The sequence below is a fragment of the Coffea arabica genome, chromosome 2e, assembly GCF_036785885.1.
Source record: "Coffea arabica cultivar ET-39 chromosome 2e, Coffea Arabica ET-39 HiFi, whole genome shotgun sequence".
Taxonomy (NCBI): Eukaryota; Viridiplantae; Streptophyta; class Magnoliopsida; order Gentianales; family Rubiaceae; genus Coffea; species Coffea arabica.
Window position 1 is genome coordinate 29,899,047 of NC_092313.1, and position 20,398 is coordinate 29,919,444.

General features: G+C 37.4%; 2 protein-coding genes across 4 annotated transcripts; both read right to left on the reverse strand.

The window, feature by feature from the left end:
- Positions 1 to 376: 376 nt before the first annotated feature.
- LOC113732348 (putative disease resistance RPP13-like protein 1) lies at positions 377 to 5,711 on the reverse strand. Of its 3 annotated transcripts, XM_027258054.2 has the most exons (4): positions 4,820 to 5,611; positions 1,158 to 4,738; positions 750 to 819; positions 377 to 632 (listed from the first exon to the last, which is right to left on the reverse strand). In XM_027258054.2, the coding sequence occupies exons 1-3, from the start codon at positions 5,126 to 5,128 to the stop codon at positions 783 to 785; spliced, it is 3,927 nt and encodes a 1,308-aa protein (XP_027113855.1). In that variant the 5' UTR covers positions 5,129 to 5,611; the 3' UTR covers positions 377 to 632; positions 750 to 782. The 3 variants fall into 3 exon arrangements, with proteins under 3 accessions (XP_027113855.1, XP_071936396.1, XP_071936398.1); XM_072080295.1 differs by having other exon boundaries at positions 1,158 to 5,711; XM_072080297.1 differs by having other exon boundaries at positions 755 to 819; positions 1,158 to 5,611.
- Positions 5,712 to 15,132: 9,421 nt separating this feature from the next.
- Positions 15,133 to 19,610, reverse strand: LOC113732353 (putative disease resistance RPP13-like protein 1). Its single transcript, XM_027258068.2, has one exon. It carries the CDS (start codon positions 19,427 to 19,429, stop codon positions 15,575 to 15,577), a length of 3,855 nt encoding a protein of 1,284 aa, XP_027113869.1. The 5' UTR covers positions 19,430 to 19,610; the 3' UTR covers positions 15,133 to 15,574.
- Between the last annotated feature and the right edge of the window lie 788 nt (positions 19,611 to 20,398).

The window sequence follows — 20,398 nt, forward strand, 5'->3', positions numbered from 1 at the left end:
AGGTAAATAGACTGACGATCACGTTCTCGGAATTATAGAGTAAGGTGTATTAAATGAAGAGTTTGAAATTCTTACGTTAGGGTTGTAAAACTAGCAATGACAGTTTGAAACATTTATAGATTTTAATTTTAGTGACACTGTCATTTTAGAGTAATTGTAAGTTATAAAATTTAGTGAATTTTTGTAAGTTATAATCAAGATGTCTAGTTTTCATGAGAATACAGTCTCACGGGTACGCCATGTCGTGTTGCAAATTTAGTCCATGGACCCAAATTTGGAGTGAAGCATCTTCACAGACTAGTAAGTGAGCATTGGTTTCTCCATAAACATTCCAATTGACTTCAGAAAAGGAAAAAATAAAAAAGAGGAAAAGAAAGAAAGAAAGAAACATGTGATTATATATATACATACATATATACATATTATATTCTACAATCTCTACAAATCAGAATAAGGCCCAACAAAGAGACTTACAATATCATCAAGGCAGGAAATGTAGGGACTTAGTAAAACACAAGAACAAGATGGGCAGAATGAGATCCCATGATTAGTTTCCTCTACAATCTGCAGTCTAGGCGCATAGGCTTGCCAAGCGGATTGAGCCTACGTCAACGTGCCAACAAATTTTTTACCTGAAAAAGAAAAATAAACCCAAGTTCAGGATATCACTCCTCTACAATAAGCTAATGCAATAAAAATATCAACTTGATAAGCTAATGCAAAGAAATCATAGAACACGAATATATTACCTTACCATCTTAAGTGAAAAGAGTGCACACAGCTTAATCAGAATCACAAGAAAAGAACATCGAACCCCATCTGCATAAAAAGACACAGGCTGAAAGGTCAAAGAATCAATTTAACATGGTAAGCAAAGCACGATTGACATCTGAGTTTCTTCTCAAGCTAGTTAAAAGTGAGAAAAATTATTTACTGGGCTTTAAAGGAGAAAATTACTAATATAAATTTCACATGACACATAAAAGTAAATATGATTCCTCTATTTGAATTTCGACACTTCCTTTCCATTCAAGAAATTTGTTGGAGTCAACAAAAAAAATTTTGGACAATAATTTTCCAAAATTTTAAGTGAAAATCAGTAAGAAAATTGAACAATAATTTTAAGTGAAAATCAGGAACTCTAAATCTCTGCGTACCTGGTGCCATCACTGCGTATTCTCACAAAGGGAATGTCTTCAATCATGGGCCAGTAGTCTCCTCTATACATCAAACACCTTTTCTCAAGAAGTGGGCATTCATAAATTTCTAGAGCTCGAAGCGGATTACTCAAAGATTCCCTTGGTAGGGATCCAAGCTTGGGGCAATTACAGATATGCAGATCTTGAAGAGCTGTAAGACCTCGCAAGAACGCGGAGAGCGATTTCAGATTTGGTAAGTCACGAATGGTGACGGACCTAAGAGTTGGAGGAAGCAAAGCCAATCCGTCATCACCACTACCAGAAAATGATTCCAGCTCTGGATATCCACCACGGATGTAGAACCTTTCAAGAAACGTCAGTCTGTTGAGTCCCCATTCTGACAGGGGCTTCAGCTGTAAGTTTTCTCCTGCCTCTATGTCAAGAAACTTCAGAGTGGGAGGAAAATCTCCTTGTGGAAATAACAAAGGACTTGAACAAGAATACAACAACAGAGATCTTAGTCGTCCCAAACCACTGGGCAAGTAACTAACATTTTTGCATCTGCACAAGGAAAGACGTTCCAAACTTGGAGTGGGCAATTGATCCAGATCATAATCACAATCCCTAATATCCAAAGACCGGAGACTTGCAAAACTGTAGACTGAACCAAGCATTGTTCTCAAATTCAGACAGGGGCACTCAGTGATTTCCAGACTCTCAATCGATGGGCAGTCAGTGCCCTCTATGACAATCTCCGGAGTAAGGTTCAGTTGCTGGCAATGTCTGATCCCAAGATGCCTAAGCTGAGGGAGGAGCAACTTGTCCATTGGCAAGCAACTGAGGGCTGAGCATCTGCCTATTCGCAATGTGTTAAGACCAGAAAATGTAGGCAAAGACTGGAGAGCACTGCAACCTTTTATATCAAGATATTCAAGCGTCGGTAAGACACCAAGCTCCTCCAAGGATGAAAGCTGTGAACATTCTGAAACAAATAAACGTTTTAGCTGCACAAGGTTTATAGTATTACTTGAGCCAAGCTCCTCCAAGGATGAAAGCTGTGAACATTCTGAAACATCTAAAGATTTTAGCTGCACAAGGTTTACAGTATTACTTGACCCCCACAGATTCTTCAGTTGATGGCACTCATGTAATGCGATACCTTCAAGGCCTGATGGAAACTGCTTGAACACATCCTCGAGGGATGCAAGCCCTATAATCTGCCCAAACTGCAATTGGTTTAATGAGGTCAAATTGTGAAAACATTTTGCAATTCCCACCGAGCACTTTTTTAAGTTTAGTTCAGAGAGTGAAGGAAGATGCAAAACAGGAATGCTTTTCAACTTTGGGCAGCCACTTATACAGAGCTTTCGGAGCAGAGGGAAGTGGCATTCGGTCTCTCCTGCTGAACTTAAGCAAGTCCATTCCTCCCATTCTGGCATGTCATCAAATGTTAGACTTTCAAGCGATGGAAAGCAGTCTTTGCCACATACCTCCGTACCTACTGCCTTCACCTCAAGCATGGTTTGAATGCTCAAATCTTTGAGCGCAGGCAATTGCCCGAGTGATGGTAAACACTTGCAGTGTGTACAACCTCTAAGGCTTACTTTTACTAATTTAGTAAATGAAGAATCCCCCACCCAGGAAGAGAATTTGTCTCCCTTATAGAACTCAATTTCAAGACTTGTTAGGTTTGTGTGTGGTCGTAGTGCCTCAAGCAAATCTTGTTGAAGAACTTTACTCAGAGAATCATCATATTCACTATTCCATGCCAATACTATTTTATCAAGGTCCCTCTTGTTCTTCAAATTGGCATCCCGTGCTTCTTGAACATTCCTAACATTTTGCAACTCCAAAATGGCGAGTGACCCTGCCAGTAAGGACAAGTTCCCCAAGTCATTCAGCCTGAACCCACCATTTTTGCTCACAACCACTTTGGATAGTGTCTGCAAGCTCGTCAACTGATCAATCCCTGAAGGCATCTCATGCAATTGCCTAGTATTGGAATTTTCAAGATGGCGCAGGTTAATTAATTTTCTAATACCTACCGGTAAGTTAATCAGCCCCCAGCAGTTGCGCAAACGTAGTGTTTGTAAATTGCAAAGATTACTCATTGATTCCGGCAACACTTTCAACGAAGTACCAGACAAATTCAGGTACCTTAGATGTATTAATTCACCGATGGAATTTGGTAGATCAAAGATAACATAGCCACTGAATGATAGCACCCTTGAGTATCGCAATTCCAGCAAAAGTTCTGTTATGACCTTTTTAGCGATGTAAAAGTCGCCGTCATACTTGCCAGAAACGGGTAGGAAACTCCGCAAATGTTTTGCTTTCTGAAGTGTTTTAAACTTTTGTGAAGCTCCATACATTGAACTTGTGAATGATGCATACCTAACCTTGTCAAGAATCGTGAATTTGATGTTCTCTTCCAAGTCGTCTGTCAGTCTGGAACAAAAATCTCCAGCAACATATCTAGCTAGATCGTTAATAAGGTCATGCATCACAAAACGTGAACTATTGGAACTTGACTGCTGGAAGAAGGACCTCATTAGTAGCTCCTTAAAATAATTGTCCCCTATGTCCTCCATAAGATCACTTGCTTTTGATTCCTCGAGAAAACCCTCTGCCATCCAGAGCAATACAAGCTCATATTTGTCAAACTCATAGTCCTTGGGAAATATGGAGCAGTAAGCAAAGCACGGTTTTAGATGGGCAGGAAGATGATAATAGCTTAATCTTAGTGCTGGAAGAATATCACTTTGATCCTCTTTTATTTCCCACATCTCACTGTTCAGTATATCCGTCCATTCATCTGGGGTCGATCTAGCACGCAACAGCCCTCCAAGAGTCTTCACGGCCAAGGGCAAGTTCTTGCACTTCCTTACAATACTCCTACCAGTGCCTTCTAGATTGGGGTGCCTGTCAAAATTTGTCCTTCCTAGTGCATGTCTTGCCAGTAACCATAAGCTTTCATCATCTGTCAACTCCTTCAGACTATATCCAGCAGTGGAAGACATTACTGATGCCACTCTATGATGCCGAGTGGTGACAATTATCTTGCTCCCAGATGAACCAACTAGAAATGGGCGGCGCAGGATGTCCCAGTCCTCGTATTTTTCATTCCAAACATCATCTAAAACAATTAGAAACCTCTTCCTGGTCAAGGCCTCACTCAGTTTCACTTGAACCATATTCAGATCCTCATAATCACAGCCACCTGCTGTGATTGCTCTGAGGATTGTCTTTGTTACCCCAAAAATGTCAAAATCATCTGAAACACAAGCCCAAGCCTTGGAATCGAAAAATTCGTTGACTCTGTCATCATTGTACACCATTTGAGCAAGAGTTGTTTTACCAACCCCTCCCATGCCAACAATTGGTATCACAGCCACTTGATCATCGCTCGATTCATTTGAAAGGAGCAATTTCAGCAGCTCTTCTTTGTCATTCTCCCGACCATAAACATGAGACTCCACTAGGGAAGTTGATGGCAATCTATCCCTAGTTTTGTTCGGCCTCTTTGCTACAGTCTCTACCAAATGGAGGATTTTGATTTGTTCTTTCGTGCTCTCCAATCTTCTAGTTATTTCATCCACCTTGGGAGCCATTTTTCCGTTGAACTTATAATCTTTAACAGAAAAATTTGTACAACAGGAAGGGATTTTAACCTTTCTTACCTTGCTAGTAGAGCCTTGAGCTTCCATCAACTTTCTTCGACAAGCTTCTGTGGAGAATTCGTCTATCACATCATCCATATCATATGCCAAATCCTGAAGATCATCTAGCCACTGCTTCACAGCGATCCTCATATTCTGCTTGTCCTCAGCATCATCAAGCACTGCCTGAATCAGGGATAGCACTTGGCTCCATCGTTTCAGCTGAGTATCTAAGCCTTCTGAGCGTGCAAATTTCTTCAAATCGACAGAAGCAAGCTTGTCAAATATCACCTTGATGATTGCACCAAGAAAGACTTCTATCAGTGCCATTTTTCACTCCTCTTTTTTTCCTCTCCGGATTATATTGTGTAGGTAAGCAACGAGCAAAAAGTCTGAAAACTTGAAAGGGGAGATAAGATTGAAAGATGGGAAACTAGTCTGGCTGTGTTTGGACTAATAATATTTCGTTTTTTTAATTGCGGAACAGTAAAATCAAAATGATCATTGACTTGTATTGACCGAATAATTCATCCCAAGTTTTCAATCCCAAAACAGTAAAATGCCAATACATTATTCAGACCGTTGTACTGTATCAAAACAAACCGACAAATAAGTGTGCCTAGTCTTTCTCTATCTTCTTCTTTGCTCCCCCTCTTCATCACCCCCAACCTCACTTACATAGCATTATCTCAGACGTGGGTTTTGTAGTTGTTCTGCCAGGGAGCTATCATCTATCACATTCTTTACGGGAAAAGTGATCAGCGCCAAAATATTTCAACTGGCAAGAAAAAAGTTTCCAAAGCACGCTTCTTCATTTCTTATGTAGTACCAGTAGACTTATTTTTCTTTTCTGTAGCACTATATTATATCATCAATCATTAAAGTAACCCACATAGAGAAGTTGCTTTTGTGTGGAATTTGACCGAATTGAGGGAGGTACTTTTGAGCTAGAATGATTGGTGCTCTTAGGGTAGTTGTTGTACTTCATTTACAACGTAGTGTACATTTACAAATGCTCATGTATTTATGCATGAGTTGATGAACACGAATAAAATTTGAAGTACCACAAAATTGTATAAGAGTAAACTATATTATGTAAAAAGTATAATATCTAGACAATTGCAACAAAATTCAATTGTACCTGGTCTAATTTTGACCATTTTCCTTAGTTGTTTAACGTTAATTAGTGTAATTTGGTTGTATGTCGTGACACAAATTCAATTAAATAACTAAAACATCAAACCACATAAGTAGCTGGTATTTGTTGTTTCCATAATTCTAATTTTTTTAAAAACAATTGTTCAAAATATCGTTCACATTTTGTATAATACATTTTTTCGTCCTTTACTTTCAAAACATTAACTTTATGTACCTCATAAATTCAAGTTAGCAAAATTTAGTCTCAACCAAAGTTTTTGACTACTTTTTAGTCTGAAATCACTACTTGACCAATATACAATCATTTTTTATGTACAAAAAAAAATTAGATTTCACTTTTTATTGATAATATATATATTATGTCAAATCTCTTTTTTTTTTTTTGAAAAAGTGAATACATTTTAGATCAAATCCTACTTTTTAAAGAAAAAATGAATATAAATCTGGTCATTTGTTTAACTATAAACGGGATTTAACAGTTTTGCCCATAAAAAAATAAACCCAAATCTCTTAATTATATTCTCTCTTCTCAAACCATCCAACCCATCCCTCTTCCTTCTTTCTCCCCTCTCTCCAACCATATGTGGGTTATGTGAAAAATGAAAAAATTCATTTGGCGAGATGTGAGAAACATTTTGAACAGTTTTCTCCTTGTTATTTTATATGTCAAACGGCAATATCCTACCATTACTCTAATATTATATGGAAGCGTATGGTTCCAATGGGACCATTTGAGCTGTTGAAAATTCAGAGGAGACTATCACCTCTGACGTCTGAACTAGACGGGTGCAATTGCACCAGTTAGAAGAAGTTTCCTAGAAATCATAACTTCAAGAGCAGGTGAGGGTTTCAAATCTCCCACCTATACAAAAGGGATATATTTATCAAGTTTGTGATATATTTATAAAGAAAGAAATTTAGAAACATTGTGAAAGTCCCATCTGAATTAGCAAAATTAATATTCTCTCCATCTCATTTTATTAGTTATAGTTTCTCCTTTTGCTAATTCCAAAATATTTTTTTCATCAATTTGGACAAAAATATTTCTTAACGTCTTAAAATTTTTTGAAGCACCTATATTGATTATTAAACAGGAAAGGTGATTAAGTACATCAACGGGTCCTTGATCAGACTTGCATTTTCTTTAATTGAATGCATTTGTCTATTCCTTTTACCAATGAATTACAAAATAAGATAGATGAAATAAAAAGATAAAGCTTCTAACCAAAACCCTTCTTCTTGGACCCAAAAAGATTAAGGATAATTATTCTTCTCAGAGAAATATCAAATTAGATAATTATTCTTCTAAAAAAAAAAACAAAGTGTATGGGAAGTTGACTTGACTTGACTAAGAGCTTAAATCTTAATCCTATAAGGTAAGCAAGGGTCATAGAATTATCAATGGAAATTAGCGTGTTAATTTGTTTGAGTACATCATTTGTGGGGGGGGGGGGGGGGGCTCTTCTGAGTCTTGTTGAACAAATGAAGAAACAGCCTTAAGAATGTTGAACATTAAAGTTGATTTTTTGAGACTAATGAAGAGCAATTAGTTTGTCATTTTCCAATGTTACCTTTTGTAGAATCTAGAATTGTCTTTTGGATTACTGATGGTATTTAGTTGTTAGTTGGCATTAACTGTGAGGGTTCCTATCCCTATGTATATATAGTTGTATTTGATGTGAGCAAGAAGGAGAATTGTTTTCTTGTTGAATACAGCTTTCTCTTAGCTATCTTTTTCACAGCTTGTTATTGGTCCTGGGCTGGTGTACTTTGTTTTACACCATTTTTTCTACATGGTACCAGAGCTCCAAGGGTGATTGCTATCTCTGTCTTATCCCTTGGTGAAAAAGATTAGATGTGACAATGGATTCTACATGTCGTTTTAATGGGCTGGGAATGGAGTTGCTGAATCAGTCCAATTACAAGATATGGAGGTCCTGCATGGAATCTTATTTGGTTGGTGAAGATCTGTGGGACGTAGTTGGTGGTGATAAAACTAAGCCACTAGAATCTAATGAACAAAATGCTGAAGCTGTCAAGAAGTGGAGAAGTTTGAATGGCAAGGCTGAGTTTGCTCTAAAAAGATCTATCTCTCATGGTCTCTTTGAGCATATTATCAAGTGCAAGTCTGCAAATGAGATTTGGGAAACTCTTGATCTACTATACAACAAAAAGGATGTAAGTCGGCTGCAAATGCTAGAGAATGAGTTGGCAAATGCAACACAAGGTGAACTCTCAATTTCTCAATTTTTTGTCAAGATAAAAAACCTGTGTTCGGAGATATCATTACTAGATCCAGATGAGCCAATCTCTGAAGCACGGTTAAGACGTCACATTGTTCGAGGCTTGAAACCAGAGTACACTCCTTTTATTACATCTATTCAAGGATGGGCACAACAACCATCTTTGGAAGAGTTGGAGAATCTTTTGACTTCACAGGAGTCTTTAGCTAAGCAAATGGCTGGTATTCAAGTTTCAGAAGGGGAAGGAGAAGTCTTGTTGGCTGCTGGAAAGAACTTCAAAAGAAAAGAGAAGAAATTTGACTGGAGTAGAGGAAGAGCTGAGTCTTCAGAGAAAGATGGTAGAAAGCCAATAATATGTTACCGTTGCCACAAACCTGGACATATAATGAAGAACTGCAAGGTCAGCATACAAGAAACTAATGTTGCAGCAGCAGAAAAGGATGATCAATCTGATGAAGATTGGGGAAAATGTTTTGTGGCTGAAACGAAAGATATTGATGCATTGGCTTCCATCAATCTTGAAGACGAATGGATTGTTGATTCTGGTTGTGGGCATCACTTGACTGGTGACGAATCCAAGTTCTCAAATTTTCATCAATATAATGGTAAACATCCCATTGTTACAGCAGACAACTCCATACACTCAGTGTCAAAAGAAGGAAAGGTCATCATAAATGGTAAGGACAATGATCAAATTACTCTTAATAGTGTGTTTCATGTTCCAGGGATGAAGAAAAATCTGTTTTCAGTTAATAATGCTGTGGATTCTGGTAGCTTTGTTCTTTTTGGCCCAAAGAATGTTAAATTTCTTAAAAACATAAGAGTATTGGATGCTGATGTTATTCACACGGGTAAAAGAGTTAAAGATCTATATGTTTTATCAGCTTCTTCATCTTACGTTGAAAAAATGAGCTGCAATGATAATGTCTCTGTCTGGCATGCAAGATTGGGACATGTCAACATGGAAAAATTGAAAGTAATGGTACAGAAGAAATTGGTTAATGGCTTGCCCAATTTAACTAATTTTAACCAGAAGGAAATTTGTGAAGGCTGTCAATTTGGGAAGTCTCACAGACTTCCATTTGATAAGTCTATCATAAGAAGCAGGACTCCTTTGGAATGCATTCATGGAGATCTATTTGGACCAACTAGAACACCTTCACTTTCTGGATTCAGATTTATGTTAATTCTAGTTGATGATTTTACAAGATTTACATGGGTCTATTTTGTAAAACAAAAGTCAGATGTTTTATCAAGATTTCAGGAATTTAAAGAAATGGTGGAAGGTGAAACTGGCATGAAGATAAGGCGGCTAAGAACTGACAATGGTGGAGAGTTCACTTCTGATGATTTCTTTTCTTTCTGTCGACAACTCGGGATAAGAAGGCAACTCTCTTGTGCAGAAACCCCACAACAAAATGGGGTCGCCGAAAGAAAAATTGGACATATTACTGAGACTTGCAAGAGCTGGTTACATGCCAAGAATTTACCTAAATTTTTATGGGCAGAAGGTATGATGTGTGCAGCATATGTCATTAATCGGATGCCTCTCAGTCCAACCAATATGAGGTCTCCATATGAGTTGATATACGGAGAGAAGCCTAGTGTCAAACACTTTAAAGTGTTTGGTTCGGTCTGCTATGTTCATGTTCCAGATTCCAAAAGGAGTAAGCTTGATTCAAAAGCAAAGAAGTGCATTTTTATAGGGTATGATGATAGAAAGAAAGGCTGGAAATGCATGGATCCTAAAAGCCACAAGTTTAAGGTTTCTAGAGATGTTGTGTTTGATGAGATATCAAGCTACTACACCCCAAAAGGGACCACTTCAGATCAGAATCTTCAAGTACCAGAGACAACTGTCTTGCCTATGTCAGTTGAAGCTGCAAATGGTTCTTCTAGTCTTCAAGGTTCCATGTCACGTGAAAGGGGGAGCATAAGCTGTCAAAATGAGACTGAGCAATCTATTCAAGATGCTTCCTTAGAGCAATCATCAGAATCAGTAAATCAAAGGCCAAGGAGAAGTATCATTAAACCAGCCCGTTATCGAGATGAGAACTTTGTCACTACTTACTCATGCTATTTTGCAGGACCTATGGATGAAGATGAACCGTCATGCTATGAAGAGGCCAAGGCTTCAAAGGATTGGAATCTTGCTATGGATGAAGAAATGAAAGCACTAATGAAGAATGAAACTTGGGATCTTGTCCCAAGAATAGGAAATGTACATCCTATCACATGTAAATGGGTTTATAAGCTGAAAAGGAGAGCAGATGGCAGCATAGACAGATTCAAAGCAAGGCTGGTTGCTCGCGGCTTTTCTCAAAAGCACGGTGAAGATTTTGAGGAAACCTTTAGTCCTGTGGCAAAAATGACATCAGTTCGAGTTCTAATCTCCTTGGCAGCATCTCAAGGGTGGAAACTATGGCAGCTTGACGTGAAAAATGCATTTCTATATGGTGAGCTGGATAAACATATTTACATGGAACAACCACCAGGTTACATCTCTAAGACCCATCCTGACTTTGTTTGCAAACTCAAAAAGGCACTTTATGGATTAAAACAAGCTCCAAGAGCTTGGTATGGAAAGATTGCTGAATATTTGCATTTTTGTGGTTATCTTGCTAGCCATTCTGATTCTAGTTTGTTTATTAAAAATTCTGTGAAAAACATTGCCCAAACAATCCAGAAGCCTGTGACCACCAGAAAATAAATAGCCATTGTATACATACACTCAGTCATTTTTTCCTCAGAGCAACTATTATCTTATCAAAATATTCATCCCCAAAGATACTAAGGGTAAATGGGGAAAGAGTTATTTTAACACCACAATTTCTTATGGATGCCGGATTTCTGGAAAAAATTATTGTTACAAATCCAGAAGATACTCATTGTCTTGGAACTTATCTCGGATACTTCATCAGAAAAATGTTAGACTATGGACAGTGGGCAACTGTACATATCAAATCCGCGCCAGCAGAATGGATAGGACTTTTTGATATAGAACCAGCAATACATAGAATGATGATTACAGTCAGCAATATACCACCAGCAAGGAGAACGACAGAAGAACTAGAAAAAATCAGCAGCAGTCTAGTGGAATGTCCATTAGAATTAAAAGAACAATTGATAAATGCTAAAATGATCCAATTAGCTTACAGACATTTCATAGATCAATGGGAACATGGGATTAGATTAGTATATGAAAATAAGATACAAAAGATATATGTCCCATACAGGTTTAAGTTAGAAAAAGATTTCACTATAAGCACCAATTATCCAGAAGTTTTTGAAAAATATTTAGAAGGATATTATATGAGCTCAGGAGCAAGGCATTTGGATATAGAAGCAGATGAAGAATATAATGATGATCATTATTGGGAAACAATGGGACCAGAAGAAATGAGCAACATCGAGAATATGATGGAAGGATAATTCTTCGGCCATCTTGTCCAAAGCTATATGTATAGATTGGTCATAAAGCTTTTATTGTATAGTTTGGCCAAATTACTTTTTGTATAGGACGGCCATAGAACTTTTTAGCCTTTATTAGCTGACAGCCACATTGTATAGATAGGCAATATTGATTTGATGTTTTTACGGATTTCAGTAGGCTTTAAGTCCGTAAAAGTTTACATCCACGGACTTTTAGTAAAAAATTTTAAGTCCGCACAGTTTACATAAGAAGTCTATAAAGGCATACGTCCCAAACCAATGTTGGGTACGATGCACTTACATCCTGTAAATTAAAGCATTCAATAACAAACTCCAATTTCATACGTTCTTTAGCAGTTTTTTACAAGACTTTAGCTCTCTCATATTGCTAGCATAAGACGAAAGAGAAATAAGAAAGTAGAGATTTAGGCAGCCAACCCTAGATTAGATCCAAACAACCGGAAACTCTGAAAAAGATACCTTGTTTTTAGGATCCTAAAAGACCAAAAGACGGTGTAGTACCCATTAAAGCCTTTCAGTTACAAAGCAGGCGCCAGGGGAAGATCCGGTGAGGCAAAACTCCTAATCACAAGATTCCCATTTTCACAGCATCAGAAGGAAAATTTGGATTTAAAGCAAGGAAGGTAAAATCTCAGTTATCTTTCTTAAAGTATCTAGTAGTCATCAATTTCTTAAATTCCAGTTAATCATCCTGATATTTTATATGAATTTTGAACCGCCTTTCCAATTTACATCCACTCCAGAAAACGCATACAGATTAGCATTACAAAGCCTCAGACAACCAGATACCTATTATTATTTTGACAAAATTTTAGAGGAAATTGAAACAACAGACCAGTGTTTAGCACATATACAAATAGAAGAAGCTAGATTATCTAAAGTAGCACACCACCATCCCGCATCATTTCTAAAAAATTTAAGACAAGCAAAAGTAGATTTACTTTGGCATAAATACTCTGAATTAAAATCAATAGAAAGACAAAAATTAGAAGAACAAGAAAAATATAAAAATAAAAGGAATTTTTGTAATAAAGTTTGTAGAACATCTGATTAACATTTGATTAATCACGTAAGACTTTAATTGGAGCCGTAAAAGTCCAACCACTAGAGTGTAGTCCAACATAGTCCAACATAGTGTAGTCCAACATAGGTCTTTAATTGGAGCCGTAAAAGTCCAACCACCAGTTTTTATAACTATTAGAACAGATTGTGAAGCAATAAAAAAGTTTTTTGATAAACATAATGAAAAAAGAAGTTCTACTAGAAGATGGTTAAATTTTGTAGATAGTATTATTGGTAATGGATATAAAGTAGTTTTCGAACACATTAAAGGTAAAGATAATAATTTAGCAGATTTTTTATCACGACTTTTTAACAATTCTTCTGATCTCTTAGCAGATGGCATATAACTTCCAGAAAGTCAAAATTGGCCAGTGGGAACTTACAAAGTACCCTAAAGGTACAAGTCTACATTTCCATAGCCAAGAGGAAGGTAATTTAGAAGACATCCAGCAGGATATCTTAAATAACCTCTGGAATAGCAGAAATAGCACTGATAAAGTTAGAAATCTTAATATCTTAGCATTTTATTTTAGTAATCTATTCCAAATGGATTTCTGTTATAGAACAAATAAATCATTTTCGTAATCCTTTATGGAAAGCATTTCATAGCATACATGAAGCACTAGAATTCGCTAGGCATAATATAGGAACAACATTTTATGTAGATCCTAAGGCTAGCATGGATAGCATGAGGGTGCCAGTATTTTATATATACACATACTTATATTTGTATACATACATACATATATATATACACATACATACATCTATATATATGTATGTATGTATGTCTACACACATGTGTAAACCTGTTGTAAAAACTTAAAAGAGAAACACGTGATAATATATACACATGTATAAACCTGCTGTATGTGTCTATTTATAGATTACTGGTATTGTTAATAACTTAATATTCATGTTAGCTATATTGTATTATCGTGTATTGTTCATTAGTATTTTCTCAAATATTATACATTACTATAAAAAGCCAACATTTCAACCGGACTTGTGTCTAAATTTGCTAGGCACCAAAAATAACACTTTCCCTACCACTTAAATGGTCAGTGGTGTCTAAATTTTAATAAAATTATGATATTTTATTCCAAAAAAAAAAAGAAAAAAGTGGTGTGCTATTTTTTTTTATTAAGTAGAGAATTTTGTTACTCATTGTTTAAGGTAGCCAAGCTTGGTCGCTTGACTCTTATATGCTACGTAGGCTTGGAGGTTGGGGCCTCGTCGCTCATCTTGAATAGGAAAATCAGAAACTTTCCTTCCAATCCCAGAGAGGTATGTGGCGTACTTTGGTACTTCAAATATGGCTGCCTCCAACACCGGGTTTGTTAAGGTGAATGTAGATGCAGCTTTAAGTACAGCAAAAGGGAGAGTAGGATGGGGAGTGATTGCAAGGCGAGCAGAAGGAGGGATCCTGAAAGCTTGGGCTGGCAGTGGAGAAAGATACACTGAAGCCATGGTGGAGGAAGCACATGCAATTCGAATAGCACTTATTAAAGCTGGAACAATGGGCTGGAGAAAGATTGAAATCCAATCAGATTGTAAGGGAGTCGTGGAAAAAATCAAGACAGGTTGCAGGAAGGATCCGAAGATTGGAGCAATGATAGAAGATATTCTTAGGTTGGGAACTGTGTGAGGCAACCATTACCCAACTTTTGCTAATCATTATATATAAATATATATGTAATCATTATATAAATATATATATATATATATATATATATACACAACACATAATACATACATATATTTATATATATAGATATGTATATAAACACACATATGTAAACCTGTTGTAAAAACTAAATGGAGAAGCATGCGATAATATATAGACACATATAAACCTGCTGTATGTGTCTATTTATAGATTATTGGTATTGTTAATAACTTAATATTCATGTTAGCTATATTGTATTATCCTGTACTGCTCTTTAGTATTTTCTCAAATCATTATATATTACGATAAACAACCAATTTTTCAACATCCTACGAAAGGACTTGTATAATGAGTTTACTTAAGTACTATTGTTAATGTTACGGTATTTCAATTTATAATTCTTGTGGAGTTCAGGGCAATTGTGTTTGATTTGTTGGAGACTTTCTCACATTGATTTTATAGAAAAATTAATTTTTTGGCAAAATAATCCAAAACGTATATCATTTCTTGGCGTTTTGTGGCTTTTAGAAGTACAAAATTTTGATCAAGTAAAGTGAGAAATTTAATAGAATTAATCTTTTCTACACTGTCAGTATATATATTAACAGAGTTGAATAAATTTTAGATTATCTGAATTTGAATTTGAGCATCAAATTTTGTAAATATTTTATGCATCTAGATTTATTAGTGTATATACTGTTAGTGCATAAAAGATTTATCAATTAATAAAGGTTTTTAGAAAATTAGGATTGTGACCGCAAAGGCTGCGCGAACTTTGAAATGGAACAAGTAGTTATCTACAGACTACATATTATATTCTACAATCTCTACAAATCAGAATAATGCCCAACAAAGAGACTTAGTGTAGGGACTTGGTAAAACACAAGAACAAGATGGGGCAGAAAGATCCCGTGATTAGTTTCCTCTACAATCTGCAGTCTAGGCGCATAGGCTTGCCGAGCGAGTTGAGCCTAAGTGCCAACAAATATTTTGCCTGAGAAAAAAAAAAAAAAAAAACCCAAGTTCAGGATATCACTCGTCACTTATCAGCTTTTAATGACACATTTTTTTTAATCCTTCCACCACACATTTCCTATCCCAATTGACTGGTATGGGATTCGAACTATAAACTAAGTGCCCTCCCAATCATGGGCCTATTCTCACATTGGGAATGTCTTCAATCATGGGCCATTAGTCTCCTCTATCCATCAAACACCTTTTCTCAAGAAGTGGGCATTTATCAATTTGGAGAGTTAGAAGCGGATTACGCAGCGATTCCTTTGGTAGGGATCCAAGCTTGGGGCACTCAAAGATGCGCAGATATCGAAGAGCTGTAAGACCTCGCAAGAACGCGGAGAGCGATTTCAGATTTGGTAAGTCATGAATGGCGACGGACGTAAGAGTTGGAGGAAGCAAAGCGAATCCATCATCACCACTACCAGAAAATGATTCCAGCTCTGGATATCCACCATGGATGCCGAAACTTTCAAGAAATGGGAGTCTGTTGAGTCCCCATTCTGACAGGGGCTTCAGCTGTAAGTTTTCTCCTGCCGCTATGTGAAGAAACTTCAGACTGGGAGGAAAATCTCCTTGTGGAAATAACAAAGGACTTGAACAAGAAGACAAGAACAGAGATCTTAGTCTTCCCAACCCACTGGGCAAGTAACTAACATTTTTGCATCTGACCAAGGAAACACGTTCCAAACTTGGAGTGGGCAATTGATCCAGATGATGATCACAATCGCTAATAGACAAAGACCGGAGACTTGCAAAACTGTAGACTGAACCAAGCATTGTTCTCAAATTCAGACATGGGCAGCCAACGATTTGCAGACTCTCAATCGATGTGCTGGTGTCCTCTATGACAATCTCCGGAGTAAGGTTCAGTTTCTGGCAATGTCTGATCCCAAGATGCCTAAGCTGAGGGAGGAGCAACTTGTCCGTTGGCAAGCAACTGAGGGCTGAGCATCTGTTTATTCCCAATCCGTTAAGACCAGATAATGTTGGCAAAGACTGGAGAGCACTGCAACTATGTATCTGAAGATATCTAAGCATGGGTAAAACAGCAAGCTCCTCCAAGGATGAAAGCTGTGAACATTCTGAAACAACTAAAGATTTTAGCTGCACAAGGTTTACAGTATTACTTGAGCCCCACAGATTCTTCAGTTGATGGCACTCACGTAATGTGATATCTTCAAGGCCTGATGGGAACTGCATGAACGCATCCTCGAGGGATGCAAGCCCTATAATCTGCCGAAAATCCAAGTTGTTTAATGAGGTCAAATTGTAAAAACATTTTGCAATTCCCACCGAGCACTTTTGCAACTTTAGTTCAGAGAGTGAAGGAAGATGCAAAACAGGAATGCTTTTCAACTTTGGGCATCTATTTATACGGAGCTTTTGGAGCAGAGGGAAGTGGCATTCGTTCTCTCCTGCTGAACTTAAGCAAGTCCATTCCTCCCATTCTGGCATGTCATCAATTGTTAGACTTTCAAGCGATGGAAAGGAAAATTCCCAAGAGCAATCTTTGCCACGTAGCTCGGTACCCACTGCCTTCACCTCACGCATGCTTTGAATGCTCAAATCCTTGAGCGCAGGCAATTGCCCGAGTGATGGTAAACAATTGCAGTGCGTACAACCTCTAAGGCTTACTTTTACTAATTTAGTAAATGAAGAATCCCCCACCCAGGAAGAGAATTTGTCTCCCTTATAGAACTCAATTTCAAGACTCGTTAGGTTTGTGTGTGGTCGTAGTGCCTCAAGCAAATCTTGTTGAAGAACTTTACTCAGAGAACCATCATATTCACTATTCCATGCCAATACTATTTTATCAAGGCCCCTCTTGTTCTTCAAATTGGCATCCCGTGCTTCTTGAACATTCGTAACATTTTGCAACTCCAAAATGGCGAGTGACCCTGCCAGTAAGGACAAGTTCCCCAAGTCATTCAGCCTGAACCCACCATGTTTGCTCACAACCACTTTGGATAGTGTCTGCAAGCTCGTCAACTGATCAATCCCTGAAGGCATCTCATGCAATTGACTAGTATTGGAATTTTCAAGATGGCGCAGGTTAATTAATTTTCTTATACCTACCGGTAGGTTAATCAGCTCGATGCAGTTGCGCAATCGAAGTGTTTGTAAATTGCAGAGATTACTCAATGATTCAGGCAACAATTTCAAACAAGTACCAGACAAATTCAGGTACCTTAGATGTATTAATTCACCGATGGAATTTGGTAGATCAGAGATAGCATAGCCACTGAATGATAGCACCCTTGAGTATTGCAATTCCGGCAAAAGTTCTGCTATGACCTTTTTACCGATCCAAAATCCAGAGCATTCAGACTTGCCATAAAGGGGTAGGAAACTCCGCAAATGTTTGGCTTTCTGAAGAGTTTTAAAATTTTGTGTAGCTTCATACCATGAACTTGTGAATGATGCATACCTAACCTTGTCAAGAATCGTGCATTTGATGTTCTCTTCCAAGCCGTCTGTCAGTCTGGAACAAAAATCTCCAGCAACATATCTGGCTAGATCGTTAATAAGGTCATGCATCACAAAACGTGAACTAGTGGAAGTGGAACTTGACTGCTGGAAGAAGGACCTCATTAGTAGCTCCTTAAAATAATTGTCCCCTATGTCCTCCATAAGTTCACTTGCCTTTGATTCCTCGAGAAAACCCTCTGCCATCCAGAGCAATACAAGCTCATATTTGTCAAACTCATAGTCCTTAGGAAATATGGAGCAGTAAGCAAAGCATGGTTTTAGATGGGCAGGAAGATGATAATAGCTTAATCTTAGTGCTGGAAGAATATCACTTTGATCCTCTTTTATTTCCCATATCTCGCTGTTCAGTATATCCGTCCATTCATCTGGGGTCGATCTAGCTCGCAACATCCCTCCAAGAGTCTTCACGGCCAAGGGCAAGTTCTTACATTTCCTTACAATGCTCCTACCAATGCCTTCTAGATTGGGGTGCCTGTCAAAATTTGTCCTTTCTAGTGCATGTCTTGCCAGTAAGCATAAGCTTTCATCATCTGTCAACTCCTTCAGATTATATCCAGCAGTGGAAGACACTACTGATGCCACCCTATGATTCCGAGTGGTGACAATTATCTTGCTTCCAGGTGAACCAACTAGAAATGGGCGGCGCAGGATGTCCCAGTCCTCGTATTTTTCATTCCAAACATCATCTAAAACAATTAGAAACCTCTTCCTGGTCAAGGCCTCACTCAGTTTCACTTGAACCATATTCAGATCCCCATAATCACAGCCACCTGGTGTGCTTGCTCTGAGGATTGTCTTTGTTACCCCGAAAATGTCAAAATCATCTGAAACACAAGCCCAAGCCTTGGGATCGAAAAATTCTTTGACTCTGTCATCATTGTACACCACTTGAGCAAGAGTTGTCTTACCAACCCCTCCCATGCCAACAATCGGTATCACAACCACTTGATCATCACTCGATTCATTTGAAAGGAGCAATTTCAGCAGCTCTTCTTTGTCATTCTCTCGACCATAAACATAAGACTCCACTAAGGAAGTTGATGGCAATCTATCCCTTGTTTTGTTCGGCCTCTTTGCTACAGTCTCTGCCAAATGGAGGATTTTGATTTGTTCTTTCATGCTCTCTAATCTTCTAGTTATTTCATCCACCTTGGGAGCCATTTTTCTGTTGAACTTATAATCTTTAACAGAAAAATTTGTACAACAGGAAGGGATTTTAACCTTTCTTACCTTGCTAGTAGAGCCTTGAGCTTCCATCAACTTTCTTCGACAAGCTTCTGTGGAGAATTCGTCGATCACATTATCCATATCATATGCCAAATCCTGAAGATCATCTAGCCACTGCTTCACAGCAATCCTCATATTCTGCTTGTCCTCTGCATCATCAAGCACTGCTTGAATCAGAGATAGCACTTGGCTCCATCGTTTCAGCTGAGTATCTAAGCCTTCTGAACGTGCAAATTTCTTCAAATCGACAGAAGCAAGCTTGTCAAATATCACCTTGATGATTGCACCAAGAAAGACTTCTATCAGTGCCATTTTTCACTATTCTTTTTTTTTTTTTCTCCGGATTATATTGTGTAGGTAAGCAACGAGCAAAAAGTCTGAAAACTTGAAAGGGGAGATAAGATTGAAAGATGGGAAACTACAGGCTGTGTTTGGACTAAAATATTTCGTTTTTTTTTAATTGCGGAACACTAAAATCAAAATGATCATTGACTTTTCTTGATCGAATAATTCATCCCAACTTTTCAATTCCAAAACAGTAAAACGCCAATAGATTTTTTAGACCGTTGTACTGTATCAAAACAAAACGACAAAGAAGTGTGCCTAGTCTTCATCACCCCCAACCTCTCACTAACATGGCATTATCTCAGACGTGGGTTTTGTAATTGTTCTGCCAGGGAAGTGAATTTGTGAAAAAAATCTTGCACTTACTATTACACGGATCTATCAGATTCTTCACGGGAAAAGTGATCAGCACCAAAATATTTCAACTGGCAAGAAAAAAGTTTCCAAAGCACGCGTCTTCATTTCTTATTTTTCTTTTCTGTAGCACTATATTATATCATCAATCATTAAAGTAACCCACGTAGAGAAGTTGCTTTTGCGTGGAATCTGACCGCAATGGATGTTGTGTCCCATTCTGTGCCATTCTTTGTCTCATTTTTTATTATATTATTATTTCTTTTATAAAATATCATGTTTTAATTCTTTTTTATTTTCTTAACATTCAATAACTATTAGTTGAATAAAAAATAAATACAACAAGTTCAAAAAAGCAATATATAATAGAAAATTAAAAAATACAGTAGAAAATTCATAAAAAATCTCATTTTTTTATGCATTTTGATTTTTTGAGTTTGTTAAATTTTGTGTATTACTTAGTTAATAGCCATTGAATGTTAAGAAAAAAAAAACTAAAACATGATGTTTATATAAGAAAAATAGCAATATAATAATAAGTGGGACAGGGAATGACACAGGGTGTGGAACAGAAAATCCGTT

Excerpts from the sequence above, each read along its gene's own strand:
- LOC113732348 (XM_072080295.1), bottom strand. The coding sequence starts at position 5,128 with ATGGCACTGATAGAAGTCTTTCTTGGTGCAATCATCAAGGTGATATTT. Across the intron at positions 820-1,157 it reads ATACGCAGTGATGGCACCAG|ATGGGGTTCGATGTTCTTTT; the intron begins GTACGCAGAGAT and ends CTTTTTATGCAG.
- LOC113732353 (XM_027258068.2), bottom strand. The coding sequence starts at position 19,429 with ATGGCACTGATAGAAGTCTTTCTTGGTGCAATCATCAAGGTGATATTT.